This window comes from Sphaeramia orbicularis, chromosome 24 (genome assembly GCF_902148855.1).
Source record: "Sphaeramia orbicularis chromosome 24, fSphaOr1.1, whole genome shotgun sequence".
NCBI classification, from domain to species: domain Eukaryota; kingdom Metazoa; phylum Chordata; class Actinopteri; order Kurtiformes; family Apogonidae; genus Sphaeramia; species Sphaeramia orbicularis.
The window spans coordinates 43,941,533-43,956,670 of NC_043979.1; the positions used below are offsets into that span (position 1 = coordinate 43,941,533).

At 40.2% G+C, this 15,138-nt stretch overlaps 1 protein-coding gene across 2 annotated transcripts; it reads right to left on the bottom strand.

Moving 5' to 3' along the window:
• Nucleotides 1-685: 685 nt before the first annotated feature.
• Nucleotides 686-15,113, bottom strand: fsaf1 (40S small subunit processome assembly factor 1). 2 transcript variants are annotated; one of them, XM_030128362.1, is made up of 9 exons: nt 14,911-15,113; nt 13,141-13,278; nt 12,949-13,049; nt 10,852-10,911; nt 10,280-10,375; nt 4,176-4,262; nt 4,001-4,035; nt 2,881-3,019; nt 686-979 (listed from the first exon to the last, which is right to left on the bottom strand). In XM_030128362.1, exons 1-8 carry the CDS (start codon nt 14,993-14,995, stop codon nt 2,881-2,883), a joined length of 741 nt encoding a protein of 246 aa, XP_029984222.1. In that variant the 5' UTR covers nt 14,996-15,113; the 3' UTR covers nt 686-979. The 2 variants fall into 2 exon arrangements, with proteins under 2 accessions (XP_029984222.1, XP_029984221.1); XM_030128361.1 differs by having other exon boundaries at nt 10,852-10,917.
• Nucleotides 15,114-15,138: the final 25 nt, after the last annotated feature.

The window sequence follows — 15,138 nt, forward strand, 5'->3', positions numbered from 1 at the left end:
TATTTCAAGGATAAAATGACAAAAAAAAAAAAAAAAAAAACAAAGAAAACTTTCATGTAAATATGTTTAAAAGTTTCCAATATGGCCGCCACCCTGTGATATCACAATATGCAAATTAAATGAGTATGTTTACTCCCATCATAAATTTTCGGTCAGACCCAATATTTTTCTCATTTACAGTATGACTTTATCTCTAAACAGTTCCAAGATACAGCTTTTTGAAATCTTGGTGTCAAAATTAAAAAGCTCCTAAAGGGTTAATATAGAACTATATCTGGTAAGACAGTTTAATATAGAAACTGTTTCATTGGGTGGTTTTAATGTAACATGCACATTTTCATTTCAGAGGCAGTTTTAGTTCATTATTATAGTTCTTAAAGTGTCCGTACAGCTTTATAAAACACATCACCAGTCTGTGAGAATGCTGCAAAATCAGCTGAAGGATGAAACGACAAGAGTTTGGTCACCAAAGGTCAAAGGTCAGGGTGGCTGTGACCTCGTGGCAGTCCGGTTTATTGAATGCTACATCTCAGGAACATCTGGAGAGAATTTCCTCAAACTGATACTTGGAATCACGGGTGAACTGATGAGGATTTAGTGGCTACGACGTCATGGTAGATTTAAAAAAAACAAAAAAAAACCCCAAAAACTGAAAATTGATGAACCAAAAAAGTTAACTGTAGGTTGGTAGAAGTTCCTGAACAGATGATGGTCGTGTTCAGACCTGGTACCAGCTGTCATGTCTGGTCTGAACACACACTAGGAGGTGTCTGGAACGGTTCCAGCTCATCATTAAATAACATCTGTCTTCTTCTGTGGTCACTTTTCCCCAGTGCTGATGCTGATGCGACCTCCTGCTCCAAACCCTCTGATTGGACCAAGAACCGAGAAGAACCCGGTTGTAGAGGCTCCTGGGTCATCGGTTTCAGAACCCCATGTTGACCAGACTTCAGTGCATTCATCAGACCACCTTTGGAGACTGGGAACAAAATAAGGTAGGATAAGACAGTCTGACAACAGAACAGAACAAAATAGAATAGAATAGAGTAGAGTAGAGTAGAATAGAATAGAATAGAATAGAATAGAAAAGAACAGAATAGAATAGAATGGTTCTCAAACTTTTTACAGTGGAGTACCCCCTGAAGTACCCCCAACTATCGCTTCAGCATTTTTGATTGAAAAAATAAGGCAGAATTTGTTCCCGCGCCAAAGGTGTTTGTTTTTATTTTCAAATTTTTTTTAAAACAACATATATTTAACTTTAATACATGAAAAATAACAAATCTTTGTACGTACATTTTGTGCAAAATCTGAACTGAAAAGTGCCACTGTCATTGATCCAACTCCATGGGTTTTACTGGTCAATCAATGTAGAAGATGACAGTGTTTCCACGGTAACTACGGAGCCTCTGAACGTCCAAATGGTCATATCTGATGACCATGAAAGGGGGAGGGGGGGTGCCGCATGTACCTCACAATGAATATGCACAGATGTTAATGTGAAACATAACAGGCGTTCCTAATTCCTCTACGTCTCCCGCTGTGGTGAAGCTCATCACCTTTTCCCTACCTCCTGAAACTCTGCAGACTTTGTTTTGAGGGGGCAGGAGGGAAGGACAAATGGCTGTTGAGTTTGACAGACATAATCACCATTCAATCATTTCCATGGGCCGGATAAAATGATTGGATGGGGGTTTTTCAGTCCTGTCCGTTCCACAGGTGACTAATTTTTTATTTTTTTTTTTGTATTAGAGCATTTAATTAATTGGTTACAGTTGTGGTGTGAAGGGCATTTTAAGCAATGTAGTAAAAAATGCTCCAGGAAAACATCTCCTCCCCTGTCTTTAATGTAGAAATGGGACTTTCCCTCCTAGGTACCAAATTGTCCTGTTAAAAATGTCTGTCAGAATTGTGCCGACACACACAGACATTCTGAGCCTTTCCAGTGTTATGATACAGATTACACTGGGTTACAAAAAAATGTTTTTTGCAAGCTGTCTAGGTTTTTTCAACTGAATTAGGACCATTTTGCACCGCTCAATCCAAAAATGACATCTGTTTTTCTCAATCAGGTCAGGTTTTTTTGCTAATTTGATTTTGAAAAATTTGATCTTCTCACAAAATTGATTACATTTTTGTGACTTTATCAGTTGATTTTTTATATAGTTCTCACCCAAAATAGGTTTTAAGAGAAAAAAAATCATTTTCTAACAGGATTCCTGTTAGGTACAATAGTGTATTCAGCGCAGATGGAGCAGAATACGTCAGGCTTATTTTTGCGAGATCTTCTAGTCGAAGCCATTTCATTCACCTGTAATATTAAAAAAACCATTAATCATAAATTGGCGAAAGTCAAATCTTCAGAACTCGTTTATTGCAAGAAATATGAAAGAATTTTGTATCATATGATGTGAAAATGCCCATAAATGTAAGCAAAAATGTTAAAAAGCCAATATGTAGCATAGTTCAGAAAGTTGACCTGATTGAGCAAAATTAATGTGATTTTTGGATTCAGCACACCAAAATGATCCTAAATCAGCTCAAAAAACTTAAACAATAAATTTGTTGTTGACCAGTGTTATGACTAACTTGATACAAAGGCTTTTAATGCAAGTGTGTGACTTTTATTTGTTTTATCTTGTGTTTTCGGTGCTATTCATCCTATTACTGTGCATCTGTTTATCGGTTTTAGTATCTCTGATTGTTTTTACTAGTTTTAACATATCTTGTATTTTTTATCTATAACTTTGTCCAGCACTTTGGCCACTTTGTGTTGTTTTAAATGTTCTATAGAAATAAACTTAAAAAATCTCCTTTAAACGCCCTTCCTTCAGGTTCGGTGCATTTGGTACCAGTAGTAGTTCCCATCAGTGTACTCACCTATCTGCCTCTCTTTGACCCTTTGATTTTCTGGATCTCTTTGGTGCTGAGGATCAACATGCCGTTCTTGAAGCGGCCCACCTGCCCCGACGGAGCAGAACCAGAACCAGGACCAGATGGGGTGGCCTTCTTTTTATCCCTGAAGACGACGACACAGGAAACAGATTTCAAGTACTGAGACACAAACACGCTCATTTATGGTTTTACCTCCAAAGTCCAGAGTAAACCTTGTATATACATGTTTATATGTTTATATATAGGGGAATAGTCAACTGGGTCAAAGGTCAAATTTTGTTTACTCTACACCTTATGTGTGGAATCAGCTGCAGAAAGTCTGGAAACGTCTTTGAGTTTGTTCATTTCTTTTAAATCCAGAGTTCTTGAGGTCGACTCCATAACTTGCACTTGTTTTTCTTAATCTGCTCATAAATGTTTTTTTTTACTAAGTATTTATTGTTAAATGTGTCTGTTTTTTGTGTTTTTGATGTAATCTTGTAGCTGTGTTACATTTGCTGCTGCTTATGTTAGCCAAAATTCCCTTTTAGAAGAGGTTCTTCATGTCAATGGAATTATGGATAGAAATTTGTGAAAAATGAACAAAATGACAAAAACTGTACAAAACTGGCAAGACAATGGTCAGAATTGAACAAAAAAGTAGCACAATGAACAAACTAATAATATTAACATTGTGTTGCTATAGATAAATAGATAATGGGAAAAAAAATACTAGTTTGACTAAAAAAAATTACCAAAAATGGACAAATATAACCATCAAAATGAGTAAAGACAAATATTAAGCAGCAAAATTTGTGAAAAAAAAAGACAAAATTAATAAAAAAAATGAACAAAGTAGGCAAGAAAATGGGCACAAATAAGCCCAAATGACAACCACAATGAACAAAAAGGATAGATAGATAGATAGATAGATAGATAGATAGATAGATAGATAGATAGATAGATAGATAGATAGATAGATAGATAGATAGATAGATAGATAGATAGATAGATAGATTTTAAAAAGTTAACAAAATCAGGAAAAAATGGGCAAACGTAAGCATCAAAATGAGTAAAGACAAAAAATAAGCAGCAAAATTAGTGAAAATGTTTGATGTTCACCTACCTAGGATTATTCTGCTTCTTCTTCTTCTTCAGGTCCTTCAAAGCAGAGACACATTCAGTATTAATTAAAAATGAATCGGAATAAGAGTCTAATGCTATGTCTGCTTGGTCTGAATGTAAAACCATCTGTCTGGCCTTGAATTAAAAGTGAAAACTGTCTGAAATCCGCCTCTCACCGGGTGAACCTCCTCCTTCTCCTTCTGCTTCTTCTCTTTAAGTTGCTGCTGTAGAACTTTGTAGTTGACGTACTCCTTCTTTGGAGGCTGATGAACACAAAAACATGTATTAGTATGTTTATGTTTATGTTTATGTTTCCGCATTTGGCAGACGCTTTTTTCCAAAGCGACTTACAGGGGAAAACCAATTAAATCACTCAATCAATCAAATTTTATTTATATAGCGCCAGATCACAAAAAAGTTATCTCTTGACATTTTATATATAGAGTTGGTCAAAACCAGACTCTAAGTCAATTCTACAGAAACCCAACAGAATCCTCCAGGAGCAAACACTTGTGACTGGTGACAGTGGCGAGGAAAAACTTCCCTTTAACAGGCAGAAACCTCGAGCAGACCCAGACTCCTGGAGGATGGCCGTCTGCCTTGACCAGTTGGGGTTAAAGAGAGAGAGTAGAGAAGGGGAAAAAGAGAGAGCGATAGAGATAGGGACTGGGGGAGAGGGGGAGAAGGGGGGAGTAGGGGGAGACACATGGAGGCGGTTGAGGATAAGTGAGTGGTGATGATGAGGGCAGGGAAGAGGCCGGACCACCGCAGCAGCTCCAGAGATAATCGTGAAAGAATCTGTGGTTGTCCTGGGAAAAACCTTATTAGAATATTTAAAATGGAATGTTTGAAAGTGCTAGGACAGGAGGTGCTCTCGGAAGAGCTGGGTCTTCAGGAGCTTCTTGAAGATAGGCAGGGATGACTCTGTTCTTGTAGCACTTGGTAGAGCGTTCCACCAACGTGGAACGACCCATGAAAAGAGCCTGGATTGTCTTGTACAAGGTCTGGGGACCACCAGACTACGTTCCCCAGACGAGCGGAGTGGTCGTGGGGCGACATAAGCTTTTATTAGTGCACCTAAGTAGACAGGAGCAGACCCACGGAGAATTTTGTAGGCTAGGATTAAAGATTTGAATTTGATGCGGGCAGCTATGGGTAGCCAGTGTAACTCAATGAGTAAGGGGGTGACATGTGCCCTTTTAGGCTGATTGAAGACCAGACGCGCTGCTGCATTCTGGACCATCTGTAGTGGTTTGACAACACAAGCTGGGAGGCCCGTTAGAAGAGCATTGCAGTAGTCAAGACGGGAGATAACCATAGTCTGCACCAGGAGCTGGGTGGCCTGTTCGGTTAGGTATGGCCTGATCTTTCTTAGGTTGAACAGAGTGAAACGGCATGATCGGGTGACAGAGGCAACGTGATCCGTGAAGGTCAACTGATTATCAATCATGACTCCCAAGTTACGTACTACACTGGTAGGAGCCAGAGGTATGGAGTCAATAGTGATGGAGATGTCCTGCTGTATGGTTGGCTTAGCTGGGAAGACCAGCAGTTCAGTTTTGGACAGGTTCAGCTGAAGGTGATGGGCTTTCATCCATGCAGATATGTCAGAGAGACAATCTGAGATCCGCACTGAGACTGTGGAGTCATCAGGTGGGAATGACAGATAGAGCTGGGTATCATCAGCATAGCAATGATATGAGAAGCCGTGTGAGTGGATGATCTGACCGAGTGAGGTGGTGTATATGGCAAAAAGGAGGGGGCCCAACACAGAGCCTTGGGGGACCCCCGTGGTGAGGCGGTGAACTGTTGATGTGTGCCCTAGCCAGGACACACTGAAGGACCGACCAGTAAGGTAAGATTGAAACCAGGAGTGTGCGTGGCCTGTGATGCCCATGTTCCAGAGTATGGATAACAGGATATCATGATTGACAGTGTCAAATGCTGCTGATAAGTCCAGTAGAATGAGTACTGAAGACTTGGCTGCTGCTCTAGCCTCTTTCAAGGCTTCTGTCACAGACAACAGAGCCGTTTCAGTGGAGTGGCCGATTTTGAAGCCAGATTGGTTGATGTCAAGGAGGTTATTTTGGGAGAGAAATTCTGTGACCTGTTTGAAAACAGCCCTTTCGATGATCTTAGAAAGGTATGGGAGGAGTGAGACTGGTCGATAATTCTCCACTTGAGTGGGGGTGAGGGAAGGTTTTTTGAGTAGTGGTGTTACCTGCGCTTGTTTAAATACTGTAGGAAATGTTCCTGAAGTCAGTGAAGCATTAATCACATGTGTGATTGGTGCTGTGATAGTAGGGGCAACAGACTGTAAAAGGTTGGATGGAATAGGGTCCAACAGGCATGTTGTAGGACGGCTAGAGGAAAGGAGTTTAGACACCTCGTTCTCTGTGAGGGGAGTAAATGAGGGGAATGACGCAGTTGGGCTTTTATCAGTTGAGTTAGTAGTAGCCATAGTCAGGGGAGAAGAAGCAGTGTGTGATGATGATGATGTTGAAGAAGGAGGCGTGCAGTCTATGGGTGGATCAGTGAACTGACTGCTGATAGTAGACACTTTATTTGTGAAAAATGAAGCAAAATTGTCTGCTGTCAGATTAGTAGTGGGCGGTGGAGGTGGAGGGTTGAGTAGTGTTTTAAAGGTTGAGAATAGTTTCTTGGTGTCGGTGGCAGAATGAATTTTGTTATTATAGTAAGCCTTCTTCGCAGCAGTGACACTGGATGAGAAGGATACCAATAGTGACTGGAATGTGATCAGGTCAGAAGAGCTTTTTGTTTTGTGCCATTTTCTCTCTGCGGCTCTGAGGTTGGTACGCAGCGACCGGAGGTTATCATTGAGCCATGGGTGGGACTGGGAGGATCGAGCGGGTCTAGTAGATAGAGGGCACAGATTATCCAGACAGGAGCTAAGTGTAAAGCACAGAGACTCAGTGGCATCGTTAACCTCTAAGGAGGAAAAAGTGCTGGGGGGAGGGAGAGCGGAGGCTACGACAGTGGAGAAGTGGGTGGGGGACAAATTGCGGAGGTTGCGGCGGAAAGAGACCATGGGGGAGGGAGCAGAGTGTTTTTCAGGGAGAGACACACTGAACTGAATGAAATAGTGGTCAGACAGGTGTAAAGGTGTGACTGTGAGGGCATCTGTGATGCAGTTTCGGGTGAAAATGAGATCGAGCTCTTTACCAGCTTTGTGGGTTGGAGGACTGCAAACCCGCTGTAGCTCAAAAGAGAGTATTAGTGACATGAAATCTGAGAAGCTGGGATTGTCTAAGTGGATGTTCATGTCACCGAGGACTAGCATGGGGCAGTCATGCTCTGGGATGGAGGAAAGCAGAGTGTCAAGCTCATCAGGAAAATCACCCAGTTGCCCTGGTGGACGATAAATGACAATTATGTAAAGTTTGACTGGTGCTGTCACTAGGATGGCATGGTATTCAAAGGAGTTGTATTTGACTGAAGGTAGGAGTTGATTGTGTTTCCATTTGTTGGAAATTAACAGACCCACACCACCTCCTCGTCCAGATGGACGAGAGGTATGAGAGAATGTGTGGCTGATAGAAAGTGTGGCTGGGGTTGCATTGTTTTCAGGCGTAATCCAGGTTTCAGTGAGAGCCAGGATGTCCAGTGTGTGATGGTTGGCATAGGCAGCAATAAAATCTGCTTTGTTCACTGCAGATTGGCAATTCCATAACCCTATAGAGAAGGACGCACCAATGACTGCGGTGTATATTAATGGGCGGAGATTGGTGATAGTACGATGCCTTTTAGCAGTGTGAAACCCCATACGTGAACCGAAAATAACAGGAATAGGATGGTGACCAGTAGAGAGATTGTTCCTCAAAGGTGAGCTGGTGTGAGTGAGGGGTGTAACTGTCATTAGTGAGGGGCTGGGAGAGGAGGAGAGATCAGCTGGGGTGGTATTCAGTCTGACTACAGACTGTACAGGAGACTCTGAACGTGGTGATGTTTGATGTGACCAGCAGGGGGAGCAGGTGACTGCAGCAGAAGACGGGGAGCGTAGTCACATAGGTGTGGGAGTGGTTTTAGTCTGGACAGCGTGTTGAATGTTTTGAGCCAGGACGCTGCTGCCTAGTGTAGAGGGGTGGACGCCATCGGACTTGTAGAAGGAGGAGCGGTTCCAGAACAGATTAAAGTTATCAATAAACTGAAGCCGTTCAGAGCAGAGGCGGACTGGAGCCAGGTGTTCAGGCTGAGGAGTCGGCTGAAACGGCCCACACCACGGGCAAAGGAGGGGAGGGGCCCGGAAATGAAAACAGCCTTCCCGGATCTTTTCAGTTTATCAAAGAGGTTTTTAAAATGAACCTTCGTCACTTCGGACTGTTGAAGAGAAGTGTCATTGAAGCCCACGTGAACTATGATCCGGGTAACGGTGGACGGCAGTGAGAGCAGCAGCTGAGGGAGTTCATGGAGGATGGAGGTGACGGTGGAACCAGGAAAACACCTGGTTATGGCGTTAAAGAAACGGACGTGACGGATGATGGAGTCCCCGAGGATAGCGGTGGTCGGAGGGAAAAGTGGTCGAGGAGACAGTGTTGAAGGTGAAGGGTTCCTGGTCTCTCTAGGTGGACATTCCACGGGTGGACCGTCAGAGTGACGGCGGACGGCCTCTCAGAGGAGGCGGCGCTGGGCAGAGGAGCGGACCGAGGAGCGGGGACCCTTGTTCGACGGCTTTACAGGAGGACCGGCTTTAGGACCGTCGCCGGTAATCAGTTCGGTGGCAGCCACGGAGTCAGCAGGAGCCGGTTCCGGGACAGAGCCAGGTGGGATGGGGGGCACACCAGCCGCGGGGGGAGGAGCCGGAGCGTCCTCCACGGACAGGACGCCGAAGCGGTTTGATGTGCTGATGGTTGGCGGTGGTGAGTCTTTGCTCGTGTTCTTTTTGCGGCCACGAATCACCACTTCAGACCAGGGTGTAGAACACGGGGGGGGCGAGAACAGGCAGAGGAAGGATCCCATAACACCGTATCATCACAGGAGGCTTTGGGCTTCTCTGCGCTTTTCAGGAACAGACTGGACAGTGTGGGAAGGCGGCTGGAGAAACCACAGAGCTGGGCATTTTTCTCCTCGAGTTCTGCGGAGAGGCGCAGTATTTCCTCTTTGAGGTAATAGTTTGTAGATAGTTTGGTAAGCCTTTACCAGGGTTTTGTTGGCTTCGACAAGAGGACTATCTCCGGCTGATGAGGATGACGCCATGGTGGAAACAGCGAGATACCGGGCAGAGCGCGGGAAGCGATGGGTGACAACCAGAGGTAAGGATCCACTGACAATACTGACCTGTCCTGATGGAGGTTTGGATTGATGGCGTCAAGTTAAAAAGACACGGTTAAGAGGTTAGGTTCAAGTGAGTAAGCGTTGAAAGGCAAGAAATAAGTAGTTAAAAGGCTGGATTTCTAGGAGTAGATCCGCCGGCGGTTTGACAGACGCCACGCATGCGCAAATCAGTAGTACCAATAGTAGTCGAAACTCAGATGTTTAGTGTCTTATATAGAACATAAAAAACAGCACAAAGAAGCAAAACTTCAACTGACGGTGAAAGGAATAACTGAATAAAGAGACAGGTGTCGTCACATATACACACTAACTTTGAGATTATTTTTAAACCACAAGCAGTTAAATGCCCCCCCACCCCTGCAACACCACTTGCATTTTCGGTTCAGATCATTACCATCTAAACGTAGCCTAAAATTCAAGCACATTTCAGACCTTGAAAATGCAACACTGAAATTAAAGCGTTTTCAAGGATTTCAAGGACCTGTATGAACACTGAAAATCAGAAAATTAGCTTTGTGCCCATGACATGACATTAAATGACAGCAGCAAAATTAGTTCTATAAGGTTCATTTAGTCTTTTTTTTGTCAAGGTTAAACAAAACTGATACTTTATGCTTGTCTGAAAAAAGGAACAATTTAATTCAGGAAAAGTTTTTCTGCAAATCTGACAAAATGTAATAAAACAAGTGAAAAAATAGGGGGAGCTTAATAATACCCATACCCATTTACACAACACTTACCCCCTCCTGCTCATTGATACCCTGCCTACACAAACTTTCAATCTTTTCAAAAACTGAAAAAAAAAGCTTAAGTTGAGAGAAAGGCACATGTAAAGAACATTTATGTGAAATTTGAAAAGACTTGGGTAAATTGTGTCCAAGAATTGGGATGGACAAAACCGTCAGTAGGATGGTTGGATTTCCTGGTATAGTCACATACACCCCCGCCCTTGAACAAATGAATAAAAGGTATGAAATGGTTTCCTTACCCGAGCTCCCAGCATCACTGCTCGGTCCTGTTCAAACACTCGCTGCTCCTCCTTCTTATATCCTGTGATTCCAAAGCGATGAACCTCCAGTCGAGCCTGGAGCAAACATTTAACAAAACAGAAAGGGAATAAAACCACCAGGCACAGATCCAGAGTTAAAAAAAAGTCAGAGAAAAATTCTTAGACCATCAAAAGTCATCAAAAACAATGGTTATGCAATAAAATACTAACTCCTGTGTGTATCATGCGACTTAAACAGACATAAAAGAAAACATGGAATGCCTAAAAGCACTGTTTTTGTCAGTACAGTGCCATAGATATTGATGGAAGAACTGAAGTGATTTTGGTTATTATCAAGAAAACATGGAAAATGGATAGATATCAGCTCTGAAATTCAACTACTATGAGCTATTTTTGTTGTTCTCATTATATTTGTCCAAACAAATGTACCTTTAGTTGGACCAGGCATTAAAATGAACAAGAAACTGAAGAAAACAAGGGATGGTCTAATAATTTTTTCCGCAACTGTATTCTGGAACAGGAAAGCTGGTGGACGGTGGTAAAAGTGTCACCTTCTCCAAACTGAGCTCTTCCGGCTGCTCTTTATGCTTCTTCTCTTTGGTCTGAAGGGGCTGAAAGTGACAAAAAGAACAGAGACACATGACTATAGTCAAAATTATGCATGTTTATACAGGGTGTCCCATAAGTCTCCATACATAGGAGACATAATACATATGGTTCTAACATGTATTTCTTTATATTTCTTCTTTATAGTTCTTCAGCAGTGGAGGACACGCATTGAAATATGTTCCCGACAAAATGGCAGTCATATAGAGCATATTATATAAATAAAAATGGTTTATGTCAAGAAACATTTATTTTTCCTATGTATGGAGACTTATGGGACACCCTGTAGTTCTGTCTGCGAAACAGTGTACTGGAAAAAACACCAACAGACCCAGTGGCTCAGTCAGATCCTGTCTAACCTTCTATTAGTAAGAAAAACATACATTCAGAAAGAAACATGTATTTGAAAACACTTAGAGATCCTTCATTAACTACACTATATGGACAAAAGTATGTGGACACGTTGAATTGGGATACAAAACAATAATGACAAATGTCAGAATATAGTTTATATTGGGATAAATATTATCAAAAATGAAAACAAGACAAACTATGACCAAGAAACCGCTCTCATCTATTGGTTAATGCAGGACAACTTCCATTTCCACCACATGAAAATGAACACAGAGGTTGTGTTTACCCACAGTGCCCTCCATTGTAGTGTGCTTCCTGCATTTGGTTCACGAGAATCAGACCCAGACCAACGTTTATAAACCAGAGTTCGCTTTTTTGGTCCACGTCACAGTTAATTTGCAAATTCACACCTCCCAAAATAAACCAGACTTTCTGAGGAAATGAACTAGAGTTTGATTAAACAGGGCTGGTGTGAACATACGTCAAGTTAAAGTTTGTTCCTTGGAGCTCTGCATGATAAACCTCAGCAGCTGTTTATTGAAATCTATTCATAACCTGAGACCCAGTAATGCATGTCTGTCATCTGTCAGCTTTACTTGGGGTAGGGGTGGGGGTGGGGTATAACTGCCCGCTGCAAATAACATTCCAATTTAAAAAAAATAATAATAATAATCTGTCACCTTATGCTGTTCCATGTAAAGAAAAATAAATAAATAAATAAAAAAGCCCAAACTTTGACTTTCCTGGGTCTCAGATGGTTCAGATCTGGGTACTCAGCATTTATTCACATGCACAGTAGTTGCAAAAATCTAATGAATAAATATAGTTGTTTTTTTTTTCACCTAAACTAATAAGTTCAGGCGCTGAAATCAGAGATGAAAAAACCACCAGAATTTGAAGATGTCCTCCTTTCCTCTCTAGACTAAAAAACTAAATATCAAAAGATGAACCTGATGCTGCTTTATATCACTATTTGAAAAGAGGTGACACTTTTCTGAACTTGTGTCATATATGAATGAATCTAAACAGCTGATATTCATGTACAGTAACTGTGTAACAGTCCTTGGTTTAGTAAAGTTCTAATGTCCACACACATGCATTTGTCTCTGTATTAGATCCAGTCTGATATATAGAAGTATGTACAGCATGAAAAACAAATGTTTCAGGTATTTAATGTAACCTCCATTTGCACTTAACATCTTTAACTCTTTTGTTCAGACAATATGAGATTCGTTACATTAATTTTCTGATGTTTTACACCAGGTTTCATTTAACACATGTCAGATGTTTCTAATTGTTTGTGCTGCTTCTTCATGGGGTCAGAGGTCACACTAAATAGGGAACCTTTACAACACCTTTAGTCTAATTTTTTGTGTCTTTTAAGGCTGTGCACATATTTCCTGTATTTTCTTGTTGTATCTGAAGAACACAGTGACAAATGAACGCATATGCTGATTTTCAACCCTGAAAAAATTACAAAGTTAACAGTGGAATAAGACTTTTACACAGTATCTGTCAGAAAACACCTGAAATCAAAACTTGGGTAGACAGATTTCTTATTTCTCAGTATATTAATCACAATAAACTCGAGTAATTACTGGGTTTTTTCCTCAATATGACAATAGAATAAATCCAATAGTGAAGCTTTAAGTTGATCTGACATGACATGTTTGTGAAACTGAACTTACAGGTGTGTTTTCAGGTACTGGAGTCTGTTTGGTCTTAAGTTTCTTTCTGGGGTCCTGAAAAATCACAACCTCCACCTGGTTCTTCTGTTGAATGAGCTCATCTGAGAAAAAAACAACAGCAAAAATGTAGTTTAGGATGAGAGCCTGGACTGTGCTATGACGTAAAATCCTGTCAGGTCTGTTATTTCCAACCTGTTTGCTCAGGTCTTGATTGCTGATGCTGGTGATCTGCTGCGTTGTCGTCACTGCAGGCGTTTTCAGGATCATCTTCTTCCTCACACCTCTTTCGTTTTTTCTTCTTAGACTTCTTTTTTGTTGTTGGTTTGTTACCTGTAACATCAAAAACAGAATGCAGTCAGTTACTAAAATGTGTTGTTTGTCAAGTCACAGAATCTTGATAACTTTTACCAATAACAATACAATAATAACCTCTTACTTAAAAGAATTTATCTGCCATTTACCATAAAAAAAAAATAATCATTATCTGTCATTTCTTTCTATTTTAAGTTAAATATTTTTACACTTTTTTTGTACAAAAGTTTTTTACTTATTTAAACTGTTTTAGTTGTGGGGTTTTTTTACTGTTTGTTTACTTTGTTGTACAGAGAGAGCATAGTTTAAAAAAAAAAAAAAGCTCTCATTTTAGTCTTTTTAACCCTTTCATGCACAGTGGTCACTACAGTGGACAGTTATTCTACAGCTGTTCTCTTGTATATTCATGGATTTTGTTATTTTAGTTTCATATCAGCCAACACAATACACAAAACACTGCAATTGATGGCATTACTGTAACTTGGCTGTTCTTGATAAAACCAAATCTAACATGTTTGAGTGTAAATCAATTACTTGTTATCGTTATTAGACTGTAATTAACAACAGTTTTTTTTGTTTTTTGTTTTGTTTTGTTTTGTTTTGTTTTTTGCATAATATCTCCATGAAGTGACTAGTATTGGAGTTCACTACACACAAAAAGTTAAGGATATTTCTTTTTGTTTTTTGTCCCCTTTTTTTGTCATTTTTGCCATTTGTAAATAAAACTATGTCTGGTCATTTAAAAAAATGTGTTTCAATTCAATTCACACACAAAAAAAGTAAAAAGCGTTGTGCAAAAATCCCAACTGAAAAAAAAGCTCCAAAAATTTTAAATATCCAGAACTTTTTGTTTGTAGTGTATGTTAAAATGTGACAAAACACCAAGTTAGCAGCATTTTATGTTTTTATTTTATAGTTTTCACACAGTACACCAGTAACTACACGTTTCGTTGCTTTAAAAATTAAACGCACATTTTTACAACTCCATGAAAAATAGCTTCATAAAAAAATTTCATCTCCTTGTTTTTTAAATGCCTAAAGAGGAATAAAGGAAAAAAATCTCGATTAACGTTCTCATAATTCATGCATGAAAGGGTTAATAGAATTATAACGATGCTGCTGCAACACTGCAAATTTCCTCATTGTGCGTCTGATTCTGTTTAGTTTTATTACAGTTTTTCAGTCGTATTGTCATAACCTGGGTGTTCTTTTCCTTCACATGAATACATTTTCACCTGATAAAGTGCATAAAATGGTGAATACTGGTAATGTTTTAGATAGTGTCTGAGTCTCATAGTATTATAAAATTGTGTCTTAACGTGCCTTCTCATAATTTAACCGAAAACTACACATTTAGCTACGAGTCCAACGAATTTTCTTTGTAAAAAAGTACAAACTGATGTTGTATTACTGTAACTTTATACTGATTTAATTACATAAACAAGACCGTTACTGATTTATTTGAGCAGCTAGCTAAGGTTAGCATTGACTAGGATATTACTTAATACAAGTGACTTCTTTCAAACGTTATTACACACCAATAGCAATGTTATAAACGTGAGAGAAAATAAATTTAACTTCCAGATACAATATTCATTCGTGGAAACCCCGTTATCTTTTTAAGCTAGCATACCGGCTAACAACACTCACCAAAGTCGTACAGTTTATCCAGCACTTTTTCAAGAAACAGACAATCTTCGTCTTCTTTTCCGTGTTCATTCATTTCAGTGTTCATTTTCAGACACAGAAGAAATATTTCAAGGAGAAAATGATCATATAAATTCACTAAATTGTTGTAAAACAGCTGCAACAGACAGGTAATATATGAATAACAACATGCACGTGTGGTTATCTAGTCGACGCATGCGCAGTAGCTTT